General features: G+C 37.6%; 1 protein-coding gene across 1 annotated transcript in view; it reads left to right on the forward strand.

Annotated features, from left to right (window-relative positions):
* The window catches only part of LOC113239462 (F-box/LRR-repeat protein 7), a 49,953-nt gene that overhangs the window by 22,183 nt on the left and 10,624 nt on the right, over positions 1–17,146 (forward strand). Inside the window, exons 2-4 of the mRNA XM_026476488.1 lie at positions 12,837–13,063; positions 14,165–14,356; positions 15,828–15,972. Coding sequence (XP_026332273.1) covers positions 12,848–13,063; positions 14,165–14,356; positions 15,828–15,972 — 553 coding nt within the window. The 5' untranslated portion in view covers positions 12,837–12,847. The remainder of the gene's footprint in view (positions 1–12,836; positions 13,064–14,164; positions 14,357–15,827; positions 15,973–17,146) is intronic.

The following is a 17,146-nucleotide window of genomic DNA, read 5'->3' on the forward strand; positions in this document are numbered from 1 at the left end:
TGGTGTAGTGAGAATGGTATGACCTTAAACGCTAGTAAATGCTTTGTGGTAAGGTTTGGTAGAATGCATAACATGGTTCTTTACAAATATCACATAAACGACATTTTGATACAGGTATTGGATGAAATTCGAGATTTAGGTGTTATATTTGACAACAAATTAACTTTTATTCCGCATATTGATAATGTTGTAAGTAGGGCCTCGCGTATGTTGGGATTCGTACTGCGAAACATTAAAAGTTTTCGAAGCTGTAAACCCAAAATTATGTTATATAATAGCTTAGTACGCAGTATCTTGGAGTACTGCAGTGTTGTTTGGAGACCACACTACGCAACACACTCCTTACGTTTAGAACGCATTCAAAAAAGATTTGTTTGGCACTTAATGTACTCATGTGGAATCTCCAAGAAAAAACTCTCCTCGTACCAGCGTCGTTTATCACATTTCAATGTGATGTCTTTGGAGAAACGTAGAACTCTTTTGGATATGTCATTTGTGTCAAAAATATTTCGTCATGAAGTGGATTGCTCTCATTTGCTTCAAAAATTCAAATTGCGTGTTCCCTTTAGATATCCGCGTAACAAAATTAGTCCATTAAGTGTCCCACCTCGTAAAACTGTATTTGGCTCAAACTCACCCGTCGCAAGGTTGAGTAGAACGGTGAATGGTTTCAGTGATAGCATTGACATTCACCACGATTCACCTCTCAAGATTCGGAAGAAAATTTCTCACTTACTCGACTGTACCAAATAAGTGACCTTCAGTATATTGTGCTCCATATTGTGATCTTTATTGTTTACTTTATTTAGACACTGTTAGTTTTTAGTTTTTATTAGACATTGTTAGCTTTTAGTCAGTGCATGTTGTGTTTACCTTTAAGTGTTTGTGGCAATTAGATTATAAAATAATATATGTATATCGAATATAAGTAATATTGTACACAACGTTGGTGAACCTAATAAATAAAATAAATAAATAATAAATAAAGAGATTTACGTAAATAAATAAGTTCAACTTAACTTCTAACCATTACAAACTTTGACCTTTTCGGTCAATGATTACAAATAAATACTTAGACACTAAATTAGAAAATAATATTTTTTCCACTGCGTCCGAGTAACTATTTTAAGATTGCTAAATTTGACATAAGAATAATAATACTTTAATGTTAAAGTCGCGTCAAAGTAACAAAGTTGCTAATAAAACATCATAATTTTAACATTATAATAAGCTTACTTTGAGCGCGTCATGGTACGAAAAGTCAATGTAAGGTTAAAGTAATATTGTTTTAAGAGGTTGTGGTAGGCCCCTGGAGGCGAAGCGGTGCGAAAGTAAGCGACAGCTCTTGTGGCACTTGGTACGTTGAAATCATAGCTTTGCGACGACGCAACGCTCGTGTGGCATTGCTTTAAGTAATACGTTTACGATGTACTTGTCTGCAAAGTAATTTATATCACTTTATGTGTAACTTGTGAAAAGAACAGTGTAAAAAGGTGTTCGCTAAGGTACCTAACGTAAATCTTCAACAAGTAGATATTGTAGCGATACCTACTCAATTGACGATGTGTTTACGACATAATTCTCTTTAAATGCTTGGCAATGAGGAAGGGCCTTGAATGACAAGTAGCAAAGCGTTCTTTTATTCATTATATTGAACATAGACATATGTATAGTCTACATACGGATCTTAATTTAATAAAAGTAGAAGTTCACAAGACAGCAAAGATCAATGATGTCAACCAAAACTAGTGGGTACTAAAGTAGGTATGTTTATTCAAATGTAAAGGCGCAGCGCGACTGGCGCGGACCGCCAAGGGCGGCGCGTGGGCTAGTGAATGCTGGCGCCACTCACCTACCGACTTAGCATGATGTTTCTGGAAAATGCCATTATCACTGTTAAGTATTTAAATGTAAACTGAAATTTAATTTGTAAACATCGAAATAGGGACAGTAATTCACCTAAATTTCAAGTGTGAATAAAGGAGTTTTCCACCAAAAATATTCAAATAAATAAATTAACCTATAAAAATACTTCTATTTGATTTAAAAAAATTGTAATTGACAGGTATTAAAAATAATAGTTTATATAGCGTCTGGCACGGTAAGCTAGAAGACGTCGGTTCGAAGGAATTTTTTCTGAGTGTTCGATCTTTGTATTAATAATTATAACAAACTAGTGGAGTCATTTCACAAAAATAATTGAATATTAATTCAATAAAAATTTAAAGGTATTAAAAATATTTTTTTTAAGAACTCGATGTTTTTTTGTATCGATCTTTTTTTAGTAGGTAAACAAAGAAACTTTACCATGTTTTATGCTGTTTTTTCGCCGTTTAATAGCTTTTTAAGTAAAAACTGTAAAAATTTGGATTGACAACAATAACTAAACAATAAGTAAAATTCTCGTGGCCAGAGGCAAGTACGTATTGTCTAGATTGTTTGTAGTGCAAAACGTGAGCAGTATTTTTTTTTAAATTTAATCTAAAAAATAGGTAAAGGGACTTCAAAAGCTTTGTTAAATTGAAATACTATTTTACTTGGCTGTATATATCCATTATTCAATACGAAAACAACAACATTATTCATTAGCCAACGAAGCGTTTATTCTAAATTGCGACATTCTTTAAATCTGATCGATAGGCATAGTGTGAAAAAAATATTTGTTGAATATTGAACCTTACGTAATTAAAGTACCGACACACTATGATGGCCGTTTTGACGTTTGTCCGCTCATCAAGTTTCGTATTAATTCATAACTACGTTGAAGGAGCTAATTGCTGTACGTTGTTGTAAATAGTGACGTGCAGTTAAAATTTATGGAATGTATAATTCTACGACACAATTCGGCATTTGTTTTTCGAAATTCGAAATTTTAAAAAATAAAATCGAATAGGGTCGTCACTTATGCGATCGCTGGCCAGCACATTTTCTATCTCCGGCAAACTCCCGTCACAGTTTCGAATTGACGATAATTTAAGTAAACATGTTTATTTTCGTTTTAATAAAATTCTTTAATCAGCTACCCCTTGCAATAATAATTCTCTTTTCTCGCCCAGTCTCGCATGTTTTCGATAATGAATTAAGATTAGACCTCAATATTGTAATCTGTCAAAACAGACATCATAGCGTGCCGGTACTGTAGGGTCGAGGTAAAATATGCATTTTAAAAAGTGACAGATTGCGTAGCTTTGACTATGGCTCAATGTACTGTAAATATTAATAGGTCGGTGCACGTCGCTGTGTTTATTTTGTATTCAACAGTTTGCTTCAAGGTGAGTTAATATTGGTAACAGTAGAGCTTTTGTGAAAGAGTTTTGTCCAGGGAAGTTACTATGTCTTCTTAGTAATAAACAACGCATTTGCCTTTTGGTAACTTTTGTGATTATAAAGCTTTTTCTTGGAAAAATGACAATTATGCTGATTTTGCACAACAATAATTGTAACTTTTTTTATAAAAAAAACCGACCTCGAAACTTCGTGGAATTACGTCTATTTGTCAAGTTCATTGAAATTATACCGTAAAAGTTATTACCGGAAAATGCGTAAACTGGATTCATCCCCTACTTTGTTATAGGTACTTAGATGTGGAATACTTTTTTGAAATTTGTAATATGAGACCAATATTGAGGTATCCTCTTTCCATAAAAATAAGAATAAATAAAAATCGGCTCACAAATGCCGTAATAATCGCGTAATATATACACACAAAAAACAAACGAATTAAGAACCTCCTCCTTTTTTAAAGGCGGTTAATAAAACTGAAACTAAATAAGACATAAAAAAAACCGCATATAGGGGGTTGTAGATCTGGTTATGATGATTCCAGTTATGTTAATAACACAATTTCGCTAAAAATGTCGATTACGTTGTTCATGAGAAGGACGACAGTACTGCCACATTATCCGTTTCTGCCGTCAAGCAGTAATGTGTGTTGCTGCGTTCCTGTAGGTTAAGGCGGCCTTTTCACCAGAGATGTGCGAGGTAGTCAGGCGATGCGAATTGACTCTTTTCAGCTATGCGAGGGGCGGGGTACAGTGTGGTAACATAACGCACACACTCTAAATAGGGCTACACATTCCTGGTAACTCATCAGTGATACATAACTTATAAATATCAACTCTCGTTTACACTGAAATATAGACTGCATTCACCTGCCTTCGCGGCCGTACGGTTATCATGCTGGACTGCCACGCAAGAGGTCTCGGGTTCGATTCCCGAGGCGGGAGAAATATTTGTATGTCCTACATTTATTTATCTCGTGAGTTTGGGCGTAATTTGTGTTTGTCTATGTGTGTCCATGGCACTCGCGACACAGGGTCTCCCTTGTGCGGTGCTATGAGTGTGTACGTTAAAAAATAGACAGCGCCTACAACTGACTTGTGTGCACGTCTTCGTATATTCCAAAAATATTCTGTATTTATTGTAATAAAGATAATCAGTCTAACAATGGCGTGCTGTTCGGCGTGGCGTAATATGCGCATACGCCCCCCATGTCGGCTGCTCGAACGTTGACAAAGAGGCTTTCTGAGACGAAATCGGCGACCTGCTGCAATCACTCCCAACAACAGAGTATAGATACATAGATGGCGATTTGAACGGCCATGTTGGTGTCACCCACTTTCCGTTAACCAATTTCAATAAAACTTCATGAAATTCCACAAACTTCGTCGGTTTTTTATGGAAAAGTTATAATTATATAAAATTTATAATTATACTAAAGTTGCATAATCGAATTCTAAAACTTATGAATACTGTGAAAATATAATTATCTGTATCAACAAAAAATAGCTTTACTCATGGTATTTGCGCTTCAATTGTAAGCAAATTCAAAGAAAATGGCAGTACCTGAAGGATTCACGATTAGTCAGATGGGTATTATAACCTAACATACTTATTGAGAATAAGTTTGAGAAAACGGTTCCGTGGCAATTAACTTTTGTATTCCCTCGTACCACGTAAAATCTATTTTTAAAATACTAGTATAGTACGACCCTCTGACTGAAGTTTACAAAATTGCACGCATCCCAAAAAGCTTTTACCACCTATATTAATTAAGAAATGTACGAATGAACCACTCTTCCTCTTACTTTTAAAAAAAATCTCTACTTTTCCAAATATCCTTTATGAATCCAACATTGAAAAACAGAAAGGGGTTTTTTTAATCAAATGGACTTGCTCTTGACCATTACCTAGATCTGGAGCAAAGATCCGATCTTCGATGGAACGAGCTCGCCCAGACGATGTCTATTCAGTCGCACCTTGAAGATACTCGGGTTGTATGTGCTCGGAAATACAGTCGGAGGCAGGGAATTCTGTTCCTGGAATGAGTGCGTAATAAAAGATGATGACCGTTGTCATGAACACAAATAAGTACCGTTTAGAGATTGCGCCGCCAATTTGCCAAGCCACCGCTGCCGATGAATTTCACCAGCATCAAATCGGCGTGGCGAAAATTTATTTATATTTAGTTATAAGGTATTTAATTAATAACTATTGTAACTATAGTGAAAAAATAGGGTGGTTTGCATTAATATTAGACATAACTGGTTGAAGACTGTACCACCTCAGTCAACCGTGACCATGCGACCTGTAAAGGGCCCGAAACGTCGGTTTGTTTGAAAAAAAAACAAATATACGCGATTTAAATCCGGAAAAGTAGTTTCATTTCCTATATTTAGTTAATTATTTACTATATTTTACAACACAATACAATTAAAGTGAACTAATACGTTCCTGTCTACGTACATCCTATTCATGCTAGATTGAACTGGGGAGGCATACTCGCTACATCTCCCGCTAGATGACGCATGAATGCAGGTGCCCTTGGACAGTAAAATCTTTGAAATAGGAATACAAAGGTTGATTTGTACATTGTTTTAGTGTTTTTTTAATGCCGCCGCCTGTCAAAAAATTTTCTTACGATCGACGCACATCTGTAGTAATTACCATGTTATAACCAGATCACCTTATATTGACAAGGTTTCTTACAATAATGTATATAAACTTTAACCTCGGTGCATGCATAGTTACTTCAACCAGAGAAAACGGTATTTTAAAAAGGACAGGCAAAAAGAATTCGTAACAAGCGAAAAGAAATATAGTAAGCGATAAATATTTCCATGTTTGTAGCACAGAGCCGAGTCTTGCTTACCAAACTGGAGAACAGGTGTAATGTTATTCGTATGTATGATGTATGTAAAAACTATTTCATATTTCAAAAATATTTCAGATGTTCAGCAGAGTAGATGATATAATTACTGAGACCTGACTCGATTGCCTGCAATAGCCAATTTTTTTAAGAGACCACAGACTTGCCTGTCTATTACAGATACAGTGCCACTTAGTGCTTTAAATCACATAGATCTGAGGGGCACTGTCGCTGCGCCTGTCACCCAGAGATATAAGTTGACAAGTTTCATGTGCCTGTACTTTCATCAACTTCACCAATTGGATAATAATCAGGATAAATATAAAATATAGTTCATAATATGTATAATATGCATAATGAAAACGTTCATAAAAAAAAGTCGATATCAGGCGTTGACGCTGACGATTTTATGATACCGACCAATAAATAGCAAATTAGTAGTAACGCTCCGTTTAACAGCAGTAGAGCTGTCGACGAACAAGTCGTGGGCCTGATGGTAATCTATACGCCTGTCCATAATGGTTGCAGTGCTATTCACAGCTTTAAATCGCAAAGACCTGACGGGTCACCCTGAGACATAAGTCGACAAGTCCCTCCTGGTATAAAGCGGTCCTCGAATAGCGAACTTTAGGTCAAAAACGTCCCAAATGGAGATTGCAGATGCGTCAGAAGGATGGCGTAAAGAAAGTGACGCAGAACCGAGAAGTGGCAGAAACTGAAGGAGGCCTGTACCGACAAGGTTAACAACGGTTAGAAAGAATATAATACTTTTCTGGTGAATGAACATTCTTAAGGTTGATGTGTATTTACGTATGTGTTTATTGTGAAACCCAAGAGCCGCCAGTTACCTTATCTAACGTATTAGCAAAGGGCGAACGCTGCCAGCATCTTGGGCGCCTGGCCGCGGCGACCTATTTTATTTATTTATTTTAGTCCTAGTTTTAGTTTTTAGTATTTTAGCATTTATTGTATTTTTATACCTTACCTATCTAAATAAGCAAGTGGAATCGAGGCGATGTTACAAATGTCGTGATGTTTAAATTTTTGCAAAGCTGTACGAGTTTTATTCACCATAGTGTAAACCAATGTATTCTAATAATATATTTAATACATGTAAACATCCACTATATGTATGTTGTAATGAATTTTGCGATATTTATTCAAATTTAGCGCCGTAATTCAATGTTTATCTACACACTTATTCACCTATGCAGCTGCGAGTGTAATAATAAATGAGCGTCTCCCTCTACCCCATCCCCATAGACCCCCACTTGCATTTCCTCGAAACGTTCGCGGGTCTCGATCTATACAGCTTTCTATTAAAATCTAGATAGACGTGGAAATGAAAATCCCTCTCATTACTATTCGAATGAGCGAACAAAATTACGCTTGAAATTGTCTTTATTTACTGGGCTACCATGCATGTAAATAAATATTATACGTTACGAGGCTATTGCTCCAGAGCTAGGTAGTGGTCAAGAGCAAGTCCATTTAATTAAAAAAAACCCTTTCTATTTTTCAATGATTGTTTTATAAAGGATATTTGGAAAATTGGAGACAGAAACTGCAGAAGATAAGAGATTTTTTTTAATAGTGAGAGGAAGACTGGTTCATTCGTACATTCCTTACTTAATAATTTATCTAAGTAAAAGTTTTTTGGGACGCAGGCAATTTTGTAAACTTCAGTCAGAGGGTCGTACTATACTAGTATTTTAAAAGTAGATTTTACGTGGTACGAGGGAATATAAAAGTTATTTGCCACGGAACCGAATTCTCAAACTTATTCCCAATAAGTATATAAAAAAGTGGGTGACATCCAATAAACCGAATTCATCTCCTAATTTGACACCTTTAGAGGTGGAATATTTTTTTCAAATTGCAATAGGACCACCACTGAGGTACCCGCTTTGCAACAAAACAAGACTCATCGAAAGCGCTTTGCAAATGTTGCAGTAAGCGCGTAACACAAAAAAAAGTAGTCGAATTGAGAATCTCCTCCTTTTTTGAAGTCGGTCAAAAATAACTTATCAACTTAGGTACACACAATTGCTTTACATGTATTAAAATGTTTAAATACTAAATTAATTGTGAAAGCTGAGTAACGTCATCTTTAATATTCTTTCGTTGCAAATTAGAAAAAATAGAGTATCGTATTTGAGTGTGGCCAACAAATGGCAGCTATTACATTTTTGTCAAGGTTATTGCTCTTATTCAGGCGTTGCAGTTGATTGTATGTCCAGTAACATATTACGAGTATAATAAAATCGCCTAACTACTGTAAATTTAATATTTTAAAGTAAAAGATAGTGCTAAAACGTTATTTAGTTTCAAAAATAAATATAAAAAAATGCCATCTATACAATTTATTGCAAACTAACAAATCACAAAGTACTTATTGAGAAATTTTTGATTTGCGAGTGAAAATAAATTTTAACTTTAAATTCATAAAATGCTGTTTAAATAGTTTTAGGTTTCTTTTTTATATTTTTTACATTGGCTATGATTTTTTACATCTTATTTAGTATGATATACCTTAAATTATCGAGATTCCATACTTCATAGGTATTTTATCCAAGTAACGCCATCTACTTTTTTAAATATGTACTAAAGTTAATTTGTGAGTTACCTATGAAATAAAGGTTATTTGAGTCTTAAGTTAACACTTTTTCCGACTGGCCTCAACGCTACTCCGTGTCGATAAGTGTAGTGACGCCTTAAAACAGCGGTCGGCAATGAGATTGCGCCGAGACACGGTTCGGCGACTAGAATACCTAAATAAACAGGAACAAAACTGTTTTATGAGAGATAATTTACTTTTACTGAGAATTTACATAACATTCCGATAGAAGAGAAAAATACATTGAATAGATTTTATTTTATGACCGCAATTTCCCTAAGGAGTTTTTTTCTATTCTTTTTATAATATCAGTGTTGTCACCTGGTATTATAAAAATAATAAACCGATCTCAAAAGTTTGCTTATCGGTTATTGTAGATTTCCATGAAATCCCCTCATCATTCTGAGTTCTTGGTGACAACGAGACTGTTACGGACTCCTTTGTACATTTTATATTTTCTTTTCCGGTGTCATGGTGACGGTGAATTGTTGATTACATCATCATCATCAGCCTATCGCAGTCCACTGCTGGACATAGGCCTCCCCCAATGCGCGCCATTTCGCCCGGTCCTCAGGTTGTCGCATCCACTTTCCGTCAGCAACCTTTCGCAGGTCGTCACTCCACCTGGCCAGAGAGCGTCCTACACTACGTTTACCGAGTCGCGGTCTCCAATCTAGAACTCGTTTTCTCCATCGGTTGTTGGTTCTTTCATTGGTTCCATAGCTCGCTGAGCGACTTTAAATTGGTGGACTAGCCGTATCGTGAGTGTCCACGTGTCGGCTCCGTAAATGATTACAGGCAGGAAGCACTTTTGAAAACCATTGTTTTCATACTTTGTGGTATACATGACGAGAAGACTCGACGTAGCTTCCCAAACACTGCCCATCCAAGCCGAATCCTTCTCCTGGCTTCCTTCTCGAAATTGTTTCTACCTAACTGCAGAATCTGCCCGAGGTATTCGGAAACAACTTCAAGAAGTTGGCCATTTACGATTATTGGCCTCAGGACCATGTGATCATTGATCATGACTTTGGTCTTTGTCCAAGTTCATGTCGAGACCAATACGTCGCGAGGCGGACGCTAGGCCGTCCAGCATCTGCTGTAGTTCCTCCAGCGACTCCGCCATCAGGACTATGTCATCTGCAAATCGCAAGTGTGAGATGTACTCGCCGTTTTGTGTTAATGCCCATACTTTTCCAGTCCAGCGGCTTAAACATATCCTCCAATGCGGCTGTGAACAGTTTCGGGGTTATGACATCCCCCTGTCGCACTCCTCTGCGTAATTGGATGACATCTCAGCACTTCTATGTAACGATAGTCCACTTGGCACCGATGTAAGGATTCCAAGACAGCCCAGGTTTCGACGGAATCAAAAGCCTTCTCATAGTCCACAATGGCTAGACCCAAGGGCCGATTATGCTCTTCTGACTTCTGTATAATCTGCCTCACTGTGTGTATTTGGTCTATGGTGCTGTATCTCCGTCGAAACCCGGCCTGCTCCGGGGGCTGAAATTTGTCGAATCTTCTGGAGGACGATTAGAAAACAGCTTATGTACATGGCTCAGGAGTGAGATGGGTCTGTAGTTTTTAAGTAAATATTTGTCTCCTTTTTTGAAAAAGAGAACTGCAATACTCCTGTTCCACGTTTTAGGAGTTCTCCCACATTGAATGATGGAGTTAAATGGATGACAGGATTACACTTCCAAACCGGAACGCAGTAATGTGAGCAATGCCCTGGACGAACTCTTTCACAACTCTACTGCTACTAAAAATATGATTGATTCACCAAATACTACCGTGGCAACTAATTATTTATGGATAAATGGATGCTTTTGTACTGCTTTTATTTTTGTTCCATCTTGGCGTAGCTCGGAATAAAAAGCACCACAAAGGGCTAGTCTAGTAATTATCAGATGAATGCCTTAACTATAATTCATGTCATGATCGGGCAAACTGAAGGTCCTGCTTGTATAGTCTAAAAAGAACTTGACGCAAAAATAACTTGTTTTCGAATAGACACTCCCTGTTATTGTCTTTTAATGACACCTGTGCCACATCGAAGCACTTAAATGGACAAGAGACATGACGCAGAGCCACGAATGACAATCTTGTTTGATTTATACGTCCATTGTGAAGACAGACGCATTTAATTGCAAAATAAGGTCAACGAGTCACAGACGAGCCGCTACGAAACCTTTAATTATATTGGTGCAATCAATAATGTTCTGGGTGGCAGCTTTGGCCTCGCTGGACTATTGAATTAAATTTTATAAAATAAATAAATATTAGACAATATCTCATACGTTGCTTTGATCACAAAGTAAGTAGCTAAAGCACTTGTATTATGGAAATTGACTGTCTCCGTAGCCGAACGGTTACCATCCTGGACAGTCATGCAGAGGTTCCGGATTCAATTCCTGGGCCAGGAGAAATATTTGTATGGCCTACGCTTATTTCTCTCTCGAGTTTGGGTGGAATTTTGGATTGTCTATGTATGCGTCCATGGCATCCGCGGTATAGGGTTTCCTTAGTACGGGGATATGTGTGCGTTAAAAAATAAAATAAACCAGTGACGGTACCACAAACACCCACACCCGAGTCAATTTCTATTTTACACTGATCTGGAATTGAATCAGAGACTTCAGAGATGGCGACACCATGAAAACAGGAGGTTGTCAAATTATGCATGGCATAATTTACAATAGCTGCGGTTTCCGATGTCGATTTTTAATTGACAACAATGTTATTCACGTAGCTTAAGTTCCTCGATTAAGTATGCAACGACGCTTCTAACAACTCTATAAACTTCGGATCCAAGAATGTTGTTGCCTTTTTAATAAAGTGAATCAGTTCAAAATACTGCATTTATGTTCATAAATAATTAAACACTAGTTTCTGCAATAACAAGTTCAGATCAATACACGTTTTGGGTAACTGAGTACGCTTTCTAATTTACAACTTCCGTTAACAGTTTTATGAGTTTACACCTTGTTTATTTCGTGAAGCGTGTACATGCATTAGTTGTATTTTTTATTAGGATGTCTGTATCTTTTGTTAGGGCTGAGGAGAATTTAGATATAATTTTACTCAATGTGATAAAGCAGTAGGCTGGCCTTATCTGTCGAAGAACTGATAACCGAGAACGCCACGGCTCGGCAAACGTAGTGGAGGGCGCCCTCTGGATTGGAGGTGAGGATTTGCGAAAGATTGAAGACTGCTGGCAGCAGATGGATGCGAGAAGCTGAGGACCGATTGAAATGGCGCGCATTGGTAGAGACGCATTGGTAGTATGTTTAGACTAGCCGGTCGGACGCGACGTGCATCCATCGGTTACCTAGCGTAGGGGGCCGTCCCACTTAACGCCCTCCGGTCTTCATTCGAGAACCTTTCTGCCCCAACAGTCGTCAGTTCTGCGAGATATGTGCCCTGCCCATTGCCATTTCAACTTGCTAATTCCTTAAGCTACGTATGAATTTCGTCTTTTACGGATTTCTTCATTTCTAATTCGATCACGTAGAGAAATGCCGAGCATTGTTCGCTCCATAGTTCGTTGCGTGACGTTTTTTATGCCGCGAACGCGTCTACCGTTCGAACTATACGCCTGATCGGGGACGTACTCACACAGTGTGATCACATTGACATATTCGCTGATAGCGTTGAGTTGAGGCGTTATATCGCGCCTCTCATGGAAGAATGGCATAAGTGGAGTCTATAAACTAATATTGTAGATAGAGTTACAAGAATTGGGGAGGATGTGTTTTATATTTTTTGTATCTAATGGAGCAATAAACACGTAAACGTAACTCTACTTATGCCATTCTTCCATGACTGGTGCGATACGTAGAGCGACTTGTTAATTTTTAGAATTAGAACAGTTATAGTAATATCTTAATTAAGTACATTTATAACTATCTGTTTATGATATGTAAGCGTGTTGGCTATTTAGCTGTAAGTTTGCAATGTAAATTGAATGAATAAATAAATATGAGATCCATTTGAAGTGATCACTGCTCGAAGACTTTTGTCTTCCATGATTGCGGATACTGTTTGTTAAAGTTTCTTAATTTGCAGGTGGCAGCGCCATGGCCAATGGCGGCTGTTCAGGGCCGGGGGTATGCGGCGGGGCGCGGCGACGGCCTCCCCCGCCCCCCGAGCCTGTGCTGTCCCTCACCGCGGACCTAAGCGAGCTGAGCCTAGACCAGGGCTACCACACACTCGCAGACTGTGGACCTCCCAGGAGAAGACGCGAGAGCACGCTCAGCGATGCTTTGTGGCTGAAGATATTATCTTGTTTGGAGGTGCGTTAATTTTATTACTATAAAGATCGAACACTTAGAAAAATTCCATCGATCAGGCCGATTCGAACCGACGTCTTCTAGCAAACCGTGCCAGACGCTATGCCAACTAAGGCACGGAACGAATTTGATCTATGTGCTTGCTTGTCGGATTTTTGTATTTGGTTTCAACGATGTTTTAGCCGTAGCGCCATCTGTTAGAAATCTAAGAAAGTATTTCGTCGCCCAGTCAGCTAATTTTTCAGCTACCAATCCCTGGCTAGAGATGTCGAGCGGAATTACCTAAATAGTAAATTAAATTTGAAATAGTACGAGAGCTAATTTTTTGAAATTTCTGTTCTTGAAATCATTGGAAATCTGTTGAGATTACATTGTAATTATGATCATATTTGCAATTCTGTTAAAATCTAGTTGTAATGACAGTTGAGTCACATGGAATGGCAGCGACAGTATATTCATTCGTTCAATTATTAACGATCGAAGTTGTTTTACTAAAACTACCATGGAAATTACTATGCAAATCTTAATTTTTATTGCGTTTAAAGAGCAATTTCAAATTAAATATAAATAATATTAGTAGACTATGTTATCGGCGTGCCATAGAAGAGCAGAATACCAAAAAATTTGGGTTTGTAGCATCTGAACACGGACTCGGTTTAAAGTTGCAACAGAGCTTGTTGAAGAAGTTGAAGAGAGCTTGTCAAAAATAATTAAATTTAATTCGCATCCCGCGCCGGGTTCAGTTGCACCTTGAGAGATGACATTAAATTTGTATTGTCTGAACCCGAATTTATTTTCGATAGATGGTAAGGATTCGGCTCATTCGGGTTCCGTTGCAAATTTAAACCGATCCCGGGTTCAGATGCTGCAAACCCAAAAATTGTAACGGCAGTTGAATAGTAGCTTGATGGCTAACCAATGATTAGCGATTCCTCTTAACTTTTAGCAGAATACCAAATGTACAAAATCCCGTCATTTAAACTTTATCGACACACAAACTGAAATGATTTAAAATTAGCAGACGTTTCTTTGAAAGCATTTAAGGATGAAATGAAGCATATGAGATAACCTTGAGGGTAGTTTTAAACTAGAAGTGTTCCTTAGGTATCGGATTTATGTCGAATGTCGCGCGTGTGCCGGCGTTGGGCGCGGCTAGTGACCAGACTAACGGCGCGGCCGGAGATGTGGCGGCGCGTGCGCGCAGCTGGCCCGTTAGAGGTTGCGGCACGCTGCGCAGGCGCTCGCGCCGGTCCTTGCGTTAGCGCCGTCAGGGAGTGGCGAACTAAGAGCTGCGCGGTAAGACCACAAATACTCATTTCGGCATGCATAATGCATGTAAATAACTTGTAGCAGGATCACTCATACAATGCGAAGTTGTCTGCCAACTCAAAAGTATTTGTACGAGAGACGAGCAAGTAAACTTAGCCGGTGATCTGCTGGGGGCCTACCATAACCTTTCCAAAAACAATTTTATTTCAATGTAAGCTTAAAGTAAGTTTATTATAATGTTACTCATATTCGTACAATGCCGAACCTGTAAACCAAGTAAGGTATTATTAATAAAATCTATTAAAATTACGTTTTTTTCAATAATAATTCCGCATTTTCATGAAGAAAAATAAATAAAACTAGCTTAGTCTTGATAATCACGTTATGAATTCGGCACTATAGTCTAGTGCCAACTGTTAGTTTCGCCAAGGGGCATATAGATGTCGCTGTTATAATTTTACGAAATAAAACATCGCGTAATTTTATTTAACGAAAAATTATTTGCTATGTGCTATTAAATAAAAAGTAAACAAAATATTGACGAGATACATGTGAATAAATAAGTTCAATTTAATTTTTAATCATTACAAATCAAAAAACTGAACATGATATTGTTTTCATTGCATCCGTGTAACTATTTTAAGGGTCGTATTCTAGAACTCTACTCAATGCTCAAGTCAGGATTTGAGTATGGTTTAAAGCACTCGAAATCATACTCAAGTCTCTGCACTTAAGGTCGTATTTCCAGTGCTCGTGTTTCAATTGCAATCCTGACTTGAGCATTGAGTAGAGTTCTAGAATACGACCTTTAGATTGGTAAATTTGACATAAGACCAAGTTGCATCATAGTACGAACTGAGTAAATGAATAGTCACAAAGCTGCCAATAAAACATCATAGTTTTAACATTACAATAAACTTACTTTAAGCGCGTTACGGTACGACAATGTAAGGTTAAAGTAATATTGTTTTAAGAGGTTGTAGTAGGCCCCCTGGCTGAAAATGAATGTGTTAAGGCCCACCTTTAACTGCCTCCGTGGCCGAACGGTTACCATGCCGGACTGCCACGCAGAGGTCCCAGATTCGATTCCCGGGCCGGGAGAAATGTTTGTATGGCTTATATTTATTTCTCTCGTGAGTTTGGGTGTAATTTGTAGTTGTCTATGTGTGTGTCCATGGCACCCGCGACACAGGGTTTTCCTATTGCGGGGCTATGTTGAATGAATGTATATACCTATTTTTTACCAGCCTATAATAAGGATTAATTTTTAAGATACCTATTTTGTACCCACCGACCAAGTATTTTCTCCACAACATTCTAGTCAATATAGTAATATCGGTTTTCTTCGGAAAATTGAGATTGCGATATTGAATGGGAAATTGAGCCCTAGAGTATTATATTGCTCTCTCGAGTGGTATAGAACGAATAATATGTTCTAACGCCAGATAACTAACAAATTGTAGATATAAGTAAAATAATCCATTGTTCACGTTCGCAGGTGACAGTAGCTGGTGCTCAACTACTGGTAGCGACCTTTCGAAATCTGACGCACTTGGCAGTAACGGGCTCCAGCAGCATGGATGCACGGGCCCTTGCACCCATAATCGCTGACCTCGTCGACCTAAGGCATATTGACCTTACTGGTAAGAGATCTAATTCTGCCCAGTCAATTTTTAGGGAATAGGTATGGTTTTCTTCATAGCGAATTAATAACAGAATGATTTTCTACGTGGAAGCCGTTTAATTTTGACTCAATTTAATTACACTCTCTCATGGGGCACGTGCCAATACTAAAAATGCTTATAATGCCAAATGTGTCACAACAAATCTATATTTGAAAATGTAATGCGTTATTATTCTAAGTAACGTAGTATTATTTCCGAAAAACAGTGATAAGCTTAAAACGAAAATAAGCTTAGAACTCCTATGCTCAGACTACTACGTTTTTGTAATAAAATTCCAGAAAACGCGGAAAATTTATAAAAAAGAAAGTTCAAAGCTCATGTTAAAAATGTAATAATAAAAACTTATTATAAAATCAACGACCTTCGATGATATGAACGCACGGTGTACTTCCAATGAGTAGTGGTTTTAATCGATGCGACCGACGGTTTTAAGTGTAATTTGAATACTTACGAAATAAAGATATTCGTTCTTCTTTATTTATTTATTTATTTTTTTATTTAGGCATATCAATAGGTAGTACCTACATTATTATATTCAACAAATTGTATATTGTATTTCCGGTCATGGTCTGATGTAATGACCCATTACAGATATGCACAGAATTGACATGAGCAATAATACTATTTACTTAACATTAACATAGAAAGATATTAAAAAAAAATTAATTAAATTGGCCAGTTTACGCACAGTACTAGTACATCTAAGACAGTATTAAGAAGATTCTCCATGAAGTGGTTCAACAACTTACGTTTGTAAAATGTCAATATAGACAGAAGCGGTGAGGAAGTTATATTCCAATAATATTTTGTTAATTGGCGAGTGCCGACCTAGATTAGTTCTACATGGGGGAATACAAAAAAATCTTTCGTACCTTTTATCTAGGATAACTATAAGGGACTGAGAATGGGCTCCACAAGCTCCACCAGCTCTTTACATTTTATGAGTCCTCTAATAATGTTGGAAAGGATCTTAATCCCCAGTGTAGTTCGACGATCCAGTAGTGAATACATATTGTAAAATTCCAAACGACGTCTGTACCGCTGACGGTGCGAAAAATTCGGCATTGTAAAAGCAAGATGTCTTGTGAAGGCCCGCTGGATGGAACTGGAACGCAAGCGCTCTCTACATGAC

The sequence above is a fragment of the Hyposmocoma kahamanoa genome, unplaced genomic scaffold (assembly GCF_003589595.1).
Source record: "Hyposmocoma kahamanoa isolate Upper Pololo Valley unplaced genomic scaffold, ASM358959v1 99879, whole genome shotgun sequence".
Lineage (NCBI taxonomy): Eukaryota > Metazoa > Arthropoda > Insecta > Lepidoptera > Cosmopterigidae > Hyposmocoma > Hyposmocoma kahamanoa.